Source organism: Otolemur garnettii, unplaced genomic scaffold, assembly GCF_000181295.1.
Source record: "Otolemur garnettii isolate 467f Iridium unplaced genomic scaffold, OtoGar3 scaffold00140, whole genome shotgun sequence".
In the NCBI taxonomy this organism is placed as follows: Eukaryota; Metazoa; Chordata; class Mammalia; order Primates; family Galagidae; genus Otolemur; species Otolemur garnettii.
This window is the reverse complement of record NW_003852535.1, coordinates 3,156,736-3,170,643: the sequence shown is the minus strand read 5'-3', so window position 1 is coordinate 3,170,643 and position 13,908 is coordinate 3,156,736. Positions and strand designations below refer to the sequence as shown.

Genomic DNA, 13,908 nt, shown 5'->3' with positions numbered 1-13,908 from the left:
TTCCCACCATTTCTACATTGTTCTTGTCTTTGTCATCAATACAATAAGGGAAAGTTAAAAAAAGGGTAGAATATGGATTGGAAAGGAAGCTCTATTGGTAGATGATACAAACTAGTATGGCAAGTTGACAAGCTCTGTATTTAGTGAATGAAAAGCCGAAACTTTTGATAAATATTACACACTGATTTTATGTAGCTTTATACCATGCTTTATTGGTATTGTATGGATATCTATGCTACTGCTTTGTTGACTTACTATGAATGAACGGGACATTTTAAAATCATTGTTGCTCTGGAAAATGGAAATTGGTATTTCACTTTAGTATATATTTCTTTTATCACCATTAAATATGAAGATCTTTTCATTTCCTGCCATATTTATTATTTATGTGACTTTCACCCCTGAAAAACATGTGGTCTTGCCTACTTTCACATTGAAGTGTATTTTATCTGAATATTATGTATTAAATATGCACACACACACCTATGCATACAAGTTGAAATCAATTGACATGCCAATTGTCCTTTTATATTTTATATTTGTAGTATCTTTAAATAATTCATTTTATTTTAAAATATGAATCCAGAAAGAATATGGGTACAAAGAAAAAGATATATAATTTTGTCATGAAAAGGAACCCATTCTCATAAATTGTTGATTCTGTTTTCAAGAGGTAATAACAATAATAATTACATAATCTTTCAATATATAAGTGATTCTGGGTGCCAAAAATTTGATAAAGCAGTGCTTATACATTCTTGGTTGGGTTTCTGGAATGTTTATGTCTGGAGGTTGCATGGGTTGTAACTGTTAAGTTGATTGCAGTTTTATGACAGAGTCCAGCATCTGTTTCACCATATATGAGTCAGGGCCATCATCACTCCATGATGCTCCTTTTTCATAAATCATCTTGGCATTTATTAATATATAGATGAATTTGGAAGCTTTCTTTTTCCTTTTCTGTTAAAAAGTAGATATCCCCCCCCCAAAAAAAGAGAGAGAGAGAGAGAGAGGGAGAGAAAAAAGGAAAAAGGTATAGAATAAATGTATACATGCTACACACCTCAAGCTGAGCCTCCCCACCAGCTTTGTAACCCAAAACCCTCTGGATTTTGACACTATTCTGCTGGAAAAGGCTCTGATACCTGGGCACACCTGGGATAGCAGCTCTAATTTGTCTCTCTAGACTTTTGACCAGTGACATTTTTGGAAAATCAAAGGATCAAATGAAATTCCTAAGACTATTTTCTTATTATTCCTCATTTGTAATTGTTTTCTTTTTTTCTTAATTGCTCTTTTGTCAAAATTTCTATTGCCTATGGTAGCAAATTTGACTAGATCTCCCAAGTAGCCTAACAAGATGCTCTCCCTCTAGATACCTTGTTATTTTTGCAAAGATCTTTCTGTATACTCTAGTCCCACATTACTTTCTTAACTGCAGCAATAATCAGTTAGGTATCTATGAGGCAATCTCATTCCCTTCCCCACAATATATCCAGCACCATTGGGCAGCTGGGTGATAAAATCAGGGGATGGGAATGAAGCATTTGAGTCCTGGCTGATTTATGAAAGAACGACAGGATTATGTGTTTCCCGTAGAGGCAGAGAGTATGTGCCATTCATAATAGATCTAACTTAGGCCTTTTCACCACTAAAGCTGATAGTGTGAGGAGGTCTGTGTGATTTAGGGAGCCTCAAGGGGACTTTGCCACCATGTGGCTAGGAGTAAGGCTGCCACTGACTAAAGGCCATGGGGACAAATACAAAATAGCCAGGTCTCAGCCTATGTGAAGGACAGAGCGCCCCCAATGGTGACTGATGCTCATCATCACAGAGCTATAGCACACGGCCACTCCCCACTCAGGTAACAGGTGGAGGATTTACTCACTCATTTTCCACATCCTGGATGGTGTTAGGAAGAGGCAGGTTTCTGGTTTCTGGGAGGAGGAGGACAACGAGGCCAGCAAGGATGGGGAAAACTCCATAGGTAATCCAGGGCAGGTGGGGAGAGTAATTTGTTAGGGTCATCAATGTAGGAGCTAGTGCTGCCCCAATCATATGGAATATTGTAGTGATTCCTCTAATTGTGCTCCTTAGATTGAAAATAAAAGACAAAAAAAATCCTCTATACATCTGTACACATAAATTCTTATTTATCAACTTTAGTCAGTATGGGAGAAAATATAACACACTTATTAAACACACGGGCTGTAAGAACAAGCTCTTAGTTGTAACATTTAACTATATTGATCTCAATGATTTGATAATACTATGTCTGTAACTACTCTAAACCTGCTTCATCATTATTGAAGTAGCACCACCAATCCAGTGGTTGTTAAGATTAAAGGAGATGATACATTAAAGGACTGGAGCATATAATGATTTTCTGATTTAAAACAGTATCAGGTTTTTTTTTTTTATTACAGTAAGTGTTAAAGAGTTCAGAAAGTCCTGTTTTAAAATAAGACAGATTGCCTGTAGCTCGTGCACCTGAATATGGTGGGGATGAGCTCAGATTGGTAGACTGCTTGGCTGGAAGCAGCAGCAGAAAGAACACCAGCTCCCAATGTTGCCAGAGCCACACGCAGAATCTGCATTTCTAGAGAGAAGGAGACGGTCACAGTCAGAAGATGATGGCCGAAGAAATCTATAAACCCTAAATCCTTGTAGGAAAATTCTGTTTCAGAACTTTGCAAGTGTGAAATATGTGGAAGGTAAACTCCAGCATGCTGAGATTAGGGAATAGTGGATAAACTAAGAACTGAAGACTGTAGAATTATAGGGGTTAATCATTGAATTAGAAGAGCCAATTGAAATAAATTCTTCTTAGCAAAGTATCTCAAGGATAGAAAAAAATCCAACGTATTCAATATTAATTAAAAGAAATATGTAAAGAATTACATACCTGCACAAAGGATAAAGCACAAGTATAGTCCTGCCAAGGAGAGGGGAGTGGGTAATTGGCAGGAGGAGGAAGGGCAATTAGTGGGATCTCACCTAATGTGCACAAGGTGAGGGTGTACAGCACATCTCCTGGGTGAAGGGCTCAACTACAACATAAACTTTACCTTGGAAATGAGAACAATATAATCTAAAAATTTGTACCCTCATACTAATAAGAAATTTAAAAAAGCAGAACTAAATCAGTTACTTCAGCTCTCTGTGCATATTTGAGAATTTCCAGTAAAGCTGGAAGTATGAGTCAGGAAGTATTTGTTTTATTCATTCTTTGTAATACTTTCTCTGTACTTTCAGTAGGGTATAGAGCTAAATGTGGATTATAATGGGAAAGTTCATGAGGAACATGTAGGAACAAATTATGACATAGGACATGGAAGGTATTGCACATTATAATAAAAAAGGATGGCACTGATTTGGTAGTGGGCTGGGTGAAGAGACAAATTCTAGAGTAGTAAGTCAGGATTATACACCTAACATTAGTTTTCCTATTTGGAATAAAATAGGTGACTGCTGAAGTTTAAATTATTCTTGAATAAGGACATTCTATTAATTTGGGAAAACAGATCTAGGGGAGGCCATATCAGTTACTTAGTCTGATTCTTATTTAGGGACATACTATAAAATAGATTAAGAGACAGATTAAGATGAAACTCTTCCCTGGTTCCTACTGTACACTTCTTTTCTGCTTGAGGGCAAGTGATTTTTGTTTCACAGAAGTCAAGAATCCTCTCCTAAAAAAAGTATTACCTTTATGGTGACTTAATACCTAAGTCAAAAGTGAATACAGGAATGAGGAGTGGACAAGGTAAGGAAACCTTAAAAACTGCAAAAAGTCCAAAGACAGAGGAGGTGAAATTATCTTGTTTCCATTCTGGGAACCAATCATGGTACCTAGATCCTCCATGTTATTGGTAAAATGCTAAGTATCTGAAAAGTATGTGGTTTTTATTCTTGTAATGAAATTGTCAGGCATAATTGGAGCTGATGTCTAGATTCATCTTGGATGAAGTTAATTCTGTGTGAACCACCTCAGGCTTTTGTTGGTTCAGGTTCAGTAAGAGCCCACATCCTGACAGCAACTTGTTAGAATCAATTCCATGCCCTCATGTTAACTTCAGGGAACCTTTTGGCTTCCAATGGCATTGTCATTCATTCATTTTTTTTTTTTTTGACAGAGCCTCAAGATATCACCCTGGGTACGGTGCTGTGGCATCACAGCTCACAGCAACCTCCAACTCCTGGGCTCAAACGATTCTCCTGCCTCTGCCTCCAAAGTAGCTGGGACTACTGCCACAATGCCTGGCTATTTTTTGGTTGCAGCCATCATTGTTGTTTGGCAGGCCAGGCTGGATTTGAACCTGCCAGCTCAGGTGCATGTGGCTGGTATCTTAGCCACTTGAACCACAGGCATGGAGCCCATATTGCCATTCTTTTGGCACCTGGCAATAAGACCAATGTAATCCCTGAGAAATGGAGGAAATCACACTCCTTCCCCAAACCCCTGTCTCTCTTACCTTGGTCCAAAGAGGTGTTGACCAGAATGGACAGTCCTACCAAGAACATGAATGACATCTGGCTTAGTCGACGAGGTGTATGAGTTGTTGTCCAAAAGGCAACAAATATGCCTGTGAGTGTGACAACTCCAAAGAGAACTTGGAACACGTAGACGTTCCCCCCCAAGTGCTGCAAGTTGAGTATCAGGCCATAGAAAGGCAGACTGGTTGCCAAACTGAAGTGAATAAAAGGAGTAAAGACACATTCAATAAGATTTAAAAGATATGGAAAAATTTATTTCTACACTCTGTTTAAAACCAAAAAAGAGCCTGACTTAGGTATTAAGTCACCATAAAGGTGAGTAAAGACACATTCAATAAGATTTAAAAGATATGGAAAAATTTATTTCTACACTCTGTTTAAAACCAAAAAAGAGCCTGAATACCCAAAGCATTTTTAAGCAAATAGAGTAAATCTATAGGAATCACCTTACCAGACTTCAACTAAACTACAAGTGTATAGTAATCAAAATACCATCTACTGGTACAAAAGTAGAAACATAGAACAATGAGACAGAACAGAGAACCCAGATATAAAACCATCCCCTTAGAACCAAGTCAACATGAACAAAGCAGAAAACAATGCATATTGGGGCAATGAAGCCCCATTCAATAAATGCGGTAAGAAAATTTGATAGCCACATGGGGAACAATGGAACAGGATGCTATCTCTCACTGTTCACAAAAGTTAATTCAAGATGGATTAAAACTTAAATATGGGAAATTGGAGCAAGATGACAGACTAGAGACATCTCCTTATCAGCCACTCTTAGTGGGACAGGGGAAAGAAGAACTTCGCCACCTCTGGCTGAGGGACTGTGCCCAGAAACATCTCTCTGGGAGCACAGTGAAGCAGAAGGAGACTCCAGGAGCCTACAAGGAGGTCAGGAGCTGAGGAAGACCAGCAGAGAAAGCAAGTGCCTGGGCAGGGGCAAAGGCCAGCCAGCCAGCCCTTCCATGGAGGACTGAAGACAGAAAAGGGCTGTCTCGCAGTTTTTTGTTTTAGGACTGGGCTGCTCACTGGAGTGAGTACACTTGAATAGCTTCTGGTGGCTGGAATTGAATACCAGGTAGGGTGGAACTCCTATTGGTTTGGCTAATAGTAGGTACTGCCATTGTGGGAAGGCTGTCAGGAAGGAATTGTTTACAGGGTCCTAGTGCACAGCTGGCTCTGGGGCACCCATTGAGCTCAGACAGCTATCTTTGGGGTGAGGTGAATGGACCATGCACTACCAGGAAATTAATTTTCTTGTTAGGGTGCACTGTATGGAAGGTCAAGACATGCCTCCTCAGAAATTAGGTGAGAACTTCAGGACCCCAATTCTGTGGGGGACTGAATGCTGGCAAAGCAACTAGGCCCAGATTGAGGGAAAAAAGTCAGGAAGATAGGGCTAGGTCTCCTCAGCAACCAGATGGTGGCTTCTGGCCTCTATCTTATACAGCAAAACCAGCATGTTTTTCCTTAGTTTTTTCTTATTTTTTGTTGTTCCTGTTTTTTGTTTTGTTTTCTTTGGTTGGGTTGTATTTTTATTTTTTTCATTTTTATTTTCTTCAATAGCAAGGGCTCTTCCAGTCTTGTTATGGTTTTTCAGTCCCTTTGATTTTGTCTTCTTAAAAAAATTCTCTCCTTTTTTTCTCTCTTTTGGTAGAAATTTTCGACTTTTCTCACCTTTCCCACATAAAGTCCTGATATAACAACTAAGATATCATCTTTTTTCTTCATTTTATATAATTACATTTTACATTTTCTTTATTTTTATTATTTTTTCATTTTCTCTGAGAGCTAGAGGGTCATGGCATTAGTCTGGCTGGGGGACACAGCATTGGTCTGGCTCAAGAAGGCATTCAGCTCATGATCTATGGTATCCTTCTAGCTTTGGCATTCGGAAAGATGGTATTGGTACATCCTCACTGCAACATAGTATACATTTTTTCTATATTTGGTGGAGGTGGGGTCTTGTTTTTGCCCGGGCTGGTTAGGAGCTCCTGACCTTGAGAGACCCACCCAGCCTTGCCCCGCAAAGTCCTAGAGTTGTGCGCTTATATCAAGCACCCTGCCAGACACCACCTTTTCTCTTGTTCCTCTCTTTTTCTCTTTCGGTCCTTCCTCTCTAATTTTAAAAAATACTTTCCTTTCACCATATCCCCCCTTTTTCCTTTTCTTTCTTTTCTCCCATTGCACTCTTACTCTTCTTTTCCTTTTGGCCATATATCAAAAGGATAGTTTCAAAACCTAAGCTCAAAGACAAGGTAATTTAAAGCTAAAGGGAAAAGTAGGGGAAGGAAGTGAAGAAGAAGAAAACACACATGAGGAGACACCAACAGAAAAATTCTGGCAACATGATAAACCAGAATAGACCAACACCCACAAGGAATCATGAGGTAGCTACCACAGAGGATTCCACCCATAAAGAAATAATGGAAATTACAGAAAGGGAGTTAAAAATATTATGGCAGAAGGCAATGAAAGGAATTTATGAAAGAGTAGAAAATAATCAAAAGAAAATTCCAAAACTGAACCAAAAACTAGATAAGAGACATGAAGAATATAAAAAGGATATAGCAGAGCTTACGGAATTGAAAGAATTGATCAGAAAACTTAAAGATTCAGTAGAAACTGCCAATAACAGATTTGGCCATGGAGGATCTCAGAACCACAGGATAAAACTTTTGAGCTAACTTAGGCAGTTAAAGAGGCAGAGAAGAAAAAAGAGAAAGCAGAACAGTTGCTCAGAGAATTATGGGTCTTCACAAAGCATTCAAACATATGAATTATAGGCGCCCCTGAAGAGGAAGAAGAACATCCCAAAGTAATGGAAGCCCTACTGGAGGATGTCATTAATTAAAATTTCCTGAGTATCACTAAAGATTGCAAAACACTGTTTATAGAGGGATATTGAATCTCCAGTCATTTCAACACAAACAAAGCATCTCTAAGACACATTGTAAAGAACCTCTACAAAGTCAAGATAAAAAAGAAAATTCTGTAAGTAGCCAGGAGTAATTGTCAACTGACTTATAGGGGCAGATCCACCAGGGTGACAGTGGACTTTTCAACTGAAACATTCAAAGCCAGAAGAGGATGGTCATCTACCTTTAACCCTGGTAAACAAAACAATTTTCAGCCCAGAATTCTGTATACTACTAAAGGAAGCTTCAAAATTGATGAAGAGAGATGTTCTTTGCTGAGAGTCACCGTGGTTTCCCACTTCAATAGTGCTTGGATTGAACCTGGCGTTAGTCCCCCATCCCAGCTAGCCACTCACAGCCAGCACCCTGACACCTCCTCACTGCACCCTCAGACCAACCATCCCAAGGCCAATGCCACCATTCCAGCACTGCACAGCCACTGCCTTTCCTCAGCCACCACCATGATGACTGTGTCCCCCTTGCAAGTGCACCAGAACTAGCACCAGGACTTGGAGGCCACCATCAACTGCCAGATCAACCTGGAGCTCTATGCTTCCTATGTCTACCTGTCCATGTCTTACTACTTTGACCACGATGATGTGGCTTTGAAGAATTTTGCCAAATACTTTCTTCACCAATCTCATGAGGAGAGGGAACATGCTGAGAAATTGATGAAGCTGAAGAATCAACAAGGTAGCCGAATCTTCCTTTAGGATATCAAAAAACTAGACTGTGATGACCGGGAGAGTGGGTTGAATGCAATGGAGTGTGCGTTACACTTGGAAAAAAGTGTGAATCAGTCACTACTGGAACTGCACAAACTGGCCACTGACAAAAATGACCCCCACTTGTGTGACTTCATTGAGACACATTACCTGAATGAGCAAGTGAAATCCACCAAAGAACTGGGTGACCACATAACCAACCTGTGCAAGATGGGAGCCCCTGAATCTGGCAGGGCAGAGTATTTCTTTGACAAGCACACCCTGGGAGGCAGTGATAATGAGAGCTAAGCCTTAGGCTAACTTCCCCATAGTCACAGGGTGACTTCCATGGTCACCAAGGCAGTGCATGTATGTTGGGGTTTCCTTTACCTTTTCTATAAGTTGTACCAAAACACTCATTTAAGTTCTTTCATTTTTACCATTCCTTCAAATAAAGAAATTTGGTACACCCTCCAAAAAATTGATGAAGAAATCAAATCATTTACTAATATGCAAACATTGAGGAAATTAGCCGCATCAAGGCCAGCTCTACAGGAAATACTTAGATTTATTCTCAACACTGACCATCACAATGGACCACCAGCAGGGTAAACACCCAGAGACTAAAGGACAAAACCTAGCTTCCACAGTGGCCCAAAGGATAAAAGTAAGCAATGGACATTCACAAAATAAGATGAATAGAACTCCATCACACTTTTCAACCCTCTTGATAAATGTTAATGGTTTGAATTTCCCATTGAAAAGGCACACACTGGCTGGCTGACTGGATGAAAAAATACCATCTATATGCTGTCTCCAGGAAACACATATAACCTTGAAGGACAAAACAAGACTCAAGGTGAAGGGTTAGAAAACAATAACTCAGGCAAATGGAAATCAGAAGAAAGTAGAGGTCTCAATCTTACTTTCAGACACAAGTGGATTTAAAGCACTAAAGTTAAGAAATACAAAAATTTCCACTAAATACTGGTTAAGGAAAAAAATACAAGAGGACATTTCAATTGTAAATATTTATGCAATTAACTTAAATAGTTCCAGATTTATGAAAAAGACTTTAACTGATCTGAAAAATATAATATCCCATAATACCATAATATCCAGGGTGTCACCATAACTCCTTTGACAGAATAGGACAGATCCTGTAAACAGAAATTAAACGAAGATACAAGTGACTTAAATAAGACCCTAGAGCAATCGGGCTTACTAGACATATACAGAACACAACATCTCAAAGCTAATTAATTTATGTTCTTCTTATCAGCCCATGGAATACACTGCAAAATAGGTCATGTCCTATGACACAAATCAAATCTCAACAAAACTAAAAGAAATGAAATGAAACCTTGTATCTTCTCAGACAAGACAATAAAGGTGGAACTCAACTCCAACAAAATTTTCTTCTCCACACAAAGGCATGGAAACTAAACAATTTATGCTGAATGAGAGTTGGGTCAAGGAAGAGATAAAAGAGGAAATCATTAACTTCCTTTAACATAACAACAATGAAGACACAATCTACAAAAACCTGTGGGACACTACAAAAGCAATCTAAAGAGGAAATATTTATTGCATTCAATGACTGCATATGAAAAACAGAAAGAGAGCACATCAACAATCTAATGAATTGCCTTAAAGAAATGGAAAAAGAAGAGCAACCTAAGCATGGCAGCAGAAAATAATAATGAAAATTAACAGCTATAGCCTAGGATGAAGAATGGAAGGGGGAGGAGAGGGGAAGGGAGAGAGGTGGGTTGATAGCGGGAGGGTTAGTAGGAGGACCACATCTATGGAGCATATTGCAAGTACAAGATGGATCTATCAGGTATAGAACACAAATGTCTTAGCGCTGTAGTTGGGTGGATGAGGTAAAGGTGAAATAGGATGTAAGCGCTCCAATTTGTATAAATAGTTAACACATTGAATCCCATAATGGCATAAATGTATTCATGATCTATATGCAAATGACTTAATAAAAAAATAAAAGGAAAAAGAAAATTAAGTAATTGAATGTAAAAAATCATTCAGAAAATTAATAAAACAAAACGTTGCTTCTTAAAGAAATAAAATAATAAACCTGGTCAGATTAACCAGAAACATAAAAGAAAATCTCTGGCAGGACACAATTATAAGATGGTCCTTCTCTAACAAAAGCAATCAATGTAATCTGGTTCTGGGTACCCACAATAAATCCCCAACAATAAAAAAATAAATAAATGAAAAAGGAAAATAACAGATACATAACATACACCCCCATGCACACTAAAACTCAGGTAAACTGAAGCAAAAGATAGAATAAAGTCCAGAAATCAATGAAATACAAAGCATACAACAGTGCATATAAAGGCATTTCTTTGAAAAGATTATTAAGCTTCAGAAACTTCTAGCAAGATGGATCCTTAAAAATATGCAAACATTAGTTGTCACATCGAGATTAAGAAAGAGAAACTGCTTTAGATTTCACAATTACCTATTGGATATAAAGACAATATTGTGAACAATTTTATGCCAATATCATTTGACATTTTGGAATAAGAAATTTCCTTTTTTTTTTGGTTGCAGCCATCATTGTTGTTTGGTGGGCCAGGCTGGATTCGAACCTGCCAGCTCAGGTGTATGTGGCTGGTGCCTTAGCCACTTGAGCCACAGGTGCTGAGCCAGAATAAGAAATTTCTTACAAAATAAACTTAAAAAAACAAATAATAGTGGAAACTCTTACTAGTCCTTTGTCTAGTATAGGCATTGAACATTTAATTAATAATTTTTCCAAATAAAATTCAAGCCTAAATAGATTTGCTTGTAAACAAGCGCAAATACTTAAGGTAGACATAATTCAAAAAAAATAGAGAGTCCAGAAACTATATACATAGATGCCCGGTTAAACTGACTTTTAAAATGAATAGGCAAACGGTAGCCTTTTCACTAAGTTATGGTAAGTGAATTGACTATTTATCTGGAAAATATTATAGATGAACAAAGGGTTGAGAAGCAAACAGGAAAGTATCTTTATAAACATGGGGCAGGAAAGATTTCTGAAACAGGATACCAAAAGTACTAGTCACAAAAGAAAAATTTGATTGATACATTTCATGAGAATTGAGAAATTTAGTTCATCAAAACACACCATTAGGAAGTGGAAAGATAATCCACAAACTAAGAAAAGATAGTTATCATATATATCTTAAAAAGACATAAATAAAGTAACAATCTAGTAAAAATGGATGAAGTCCAGTCAAGATAGGAAAATCTTCTTAATTAGTCCTTAGGAAGACGCTAATTTATATCACAGTGTGCTAACATCTATGACCCCTGAAATAGCTAATGTAAAGTAACTCATGACAGTAATGAATATTGTCCCATACTAGTGCCTTCTATTGCTATATAGAGATTATACTAATATGATTCAATATGGAATGGAAAAGCTCTTATACTTGCTGATGAGAGTGAGTGTATACACTCACTTTGGAATATTGTTTGGGAGGTTACTATAGAGAGATGTAGAGATGCCTTAAACCCAGCAAATCATAATAGTCTCTTAGTAGGAAAATCCATGATTCATGAAGAGAACCAAGCATCAATAAATCAGGGTATTCCTATAAAGAAAAATAACCTTCTATCAAAAAACCAAATTACAGCTATACAAAACAAAATTGGTAAATATAAAAATTGTATGTATAGCATGATTCAATTTGTATAAAAGTCAAGAACAGTCTAACATAATCTATGAGAATAGAGGAAAAAATAGTTGATACTTTGGGAAAATAATTAAGTTGGGGGAAGGAGAGACATGAGAGATGATATGGGAATGCTAAAGGGTGTTTGTCTGGGTGATTGTTACATGGTTTAATAGCTTTGTAATTGATCTAGGTAAACATGTTAGAAGAATGCACTTTATGCATTTGTAATCAGGTCCCACTAAGTCTTTTGATATTATTAGGCTATCTTAAAAAGTGGCACTTAAAGACATACACTTTGATAGCATTTGCTTTTCTTTATTTATGAATTAGCCCTCCGTAATGCTGCTGCTAATTTTTTGGGAGAAAAATGAAAATGCATCGTTAATATTTTAAGATCAATCATCCAAATGGAGCTTACTTCACAAAAGACAGGCAGATGATTCTCATTCGCAGTTTAGGTGCGCAGAACAAGGACCAAACTGATTCTTTGGTCTTGGCTTTGTCCAACTCCTCCTGCATGGTGGATCTCAGAAACTTCACAACAAAAATCATGACAAGCATTTATGAGGTGTCAATAATGTGCCAGCATTAGTACTAACTATAAGAGGATGAGCTGGACATTTTGTCCACTATCCTCAAGGAAATTTCTGTGTAGAGTGAATTGCACCCTTGTTCTTATTCAATGGCTCATAATTTCAGGCATCTGAAAGTTTAGTTTCCTTGCTGCAAGGCAGAGATATTCTCGCTGGGCCTTCCCAGGTTCAGAGTTTCCTGTAAGATCCTTGGGGTCCTCTGTTGCAAAGGCATGAGACACTGACCTTTTCTTTCTCTCTTTCTTTCTTTTTTTTTTTTTTTTGTTTTAGTTCACTCCCACAGATAATGTTCTCATACACAATTACCAAGGAAGCTCCTGCATGCAAATCAATGTTTTCCCACATCCTAAGAAACTGTGCTTCAACTATTGTTCCTGGCTGAGAATAAGGAAGAATTTGATGTCACAATGAGAATTTAGAACTACATCATCCAATGACTATCTTATAATTGGTGGTAGTTGGAGCATGCAGTTGTGATATTAGTATTAAAATTTCATTGGTGTTGAACAAGGATGGGTTATTTATTTAAAAAGAATGCATTGGCCTATATAAGACCTCAGGATTTTGAAGGTTCAAGAAAAATAATTATTTAAAAAACTTTGGAAGTCAATGGGTATTATAAGGGACCATCAATGCATCAAAGAAAGATAATGGAAGACTGATGGTGATTGACTATGAATGTAAAGTGCATTGTGAAATCTAGAGGGTGCATACAGAGAGGTGCCTATAAAGAGATTCTCATCTCCCACAAGTGGAAGGCAGATAACTGAACTAAGGCCCAGGACTTAATTTTAATAGTACCTTTAGGGAAGCTTCACTAGTCTCTTTTGCCAAGTTCATGGCTGTGACTGAGAGAAAGCAGGACTCATAATGGAATGGGTGCATCTGAGTTGATGCATTTGATCATTTTGAATCTCCACATTTCCTGTATTACTTGTGTCGAATGAGTAGATCACTTCTCCCTGGTAAAAGCTAGTGCTCCTGCCTTATTGAAAGATATTGCAGAGGTTTATCTATCACCATTGACCTTCTATCAGGCCAATAACTAGAGTAGAGAAAAAATATAATATATCTGGGGAAGTTTATTGACAGGTAGGACATGCACAAAGGGTTCAAGTAGTAAGCTAATCCATGGTGGCAGGAAGGTAAATATGAGAATAGATTCTATGATTGAGGCGGACAACATATAAAGTTGAATGAAGGTGAATGTTTTTTCAAATGAACATTTCTTGGTAGTTTGGAAAAATAGCTGAAAATTATTCACCACTTCTGGATATTCATACTTGTATAATATGTCTCCTTCTTGAGTGTGGCTTAGATATGGTGATTTGCTTCTAATGAATAGAATACAGCAGAAGTGAGAAGCTGATACTACCATTGTTAGATTATAAGTCTTCCAATTTTCTGGATGCCCACTACAGCTGTACACTTAATTTTTTTTTCCTTCCTTCCTTCCCTCCCTCCCTCCCTCCCTCCCCCTCCCTCCCTCCCT

At 37.8% G+C, this 13,908-nt stretch overlaps 1 protein-coding gene and 1 pseudogene across 2 annotated transcripts in view; one reads left to right on the top strand and one right to left on the bottom strand.

Moving 5' to 3' along the window:
• Positions 1-810: 810 nt before the first annotated feature.
• Positions 811-13,908, bottom strand: part of LOC100940550 (solute carrier family 22 member 24-like) — a 28,156-nt gene continuing 15,058 nt past the window's right edge. The window contains 5 exon segments of the mRNA XM_003798696.2: positions 811-960; positions 1,885-2,092; positions 2,491-2,599; positions 4,476-4,690; positions 12,242-12,357. Of these exon segments, the coding sequence (XP_003798744.2) occupies positions 811-960; positions 1,885-2,092; positions 2,491-2,599; positions 4,476-4,690; positions 12,242-12,357 (798 nt within the window).
• On the top strand, positions 7,886-8,598 carry LOC100940868 (annotated as a pseudogene). Its single transcript, XR_154487.2, has one exon. The product of XR_154487.2 is annotated as a ferritin heavy chain-like (transcript).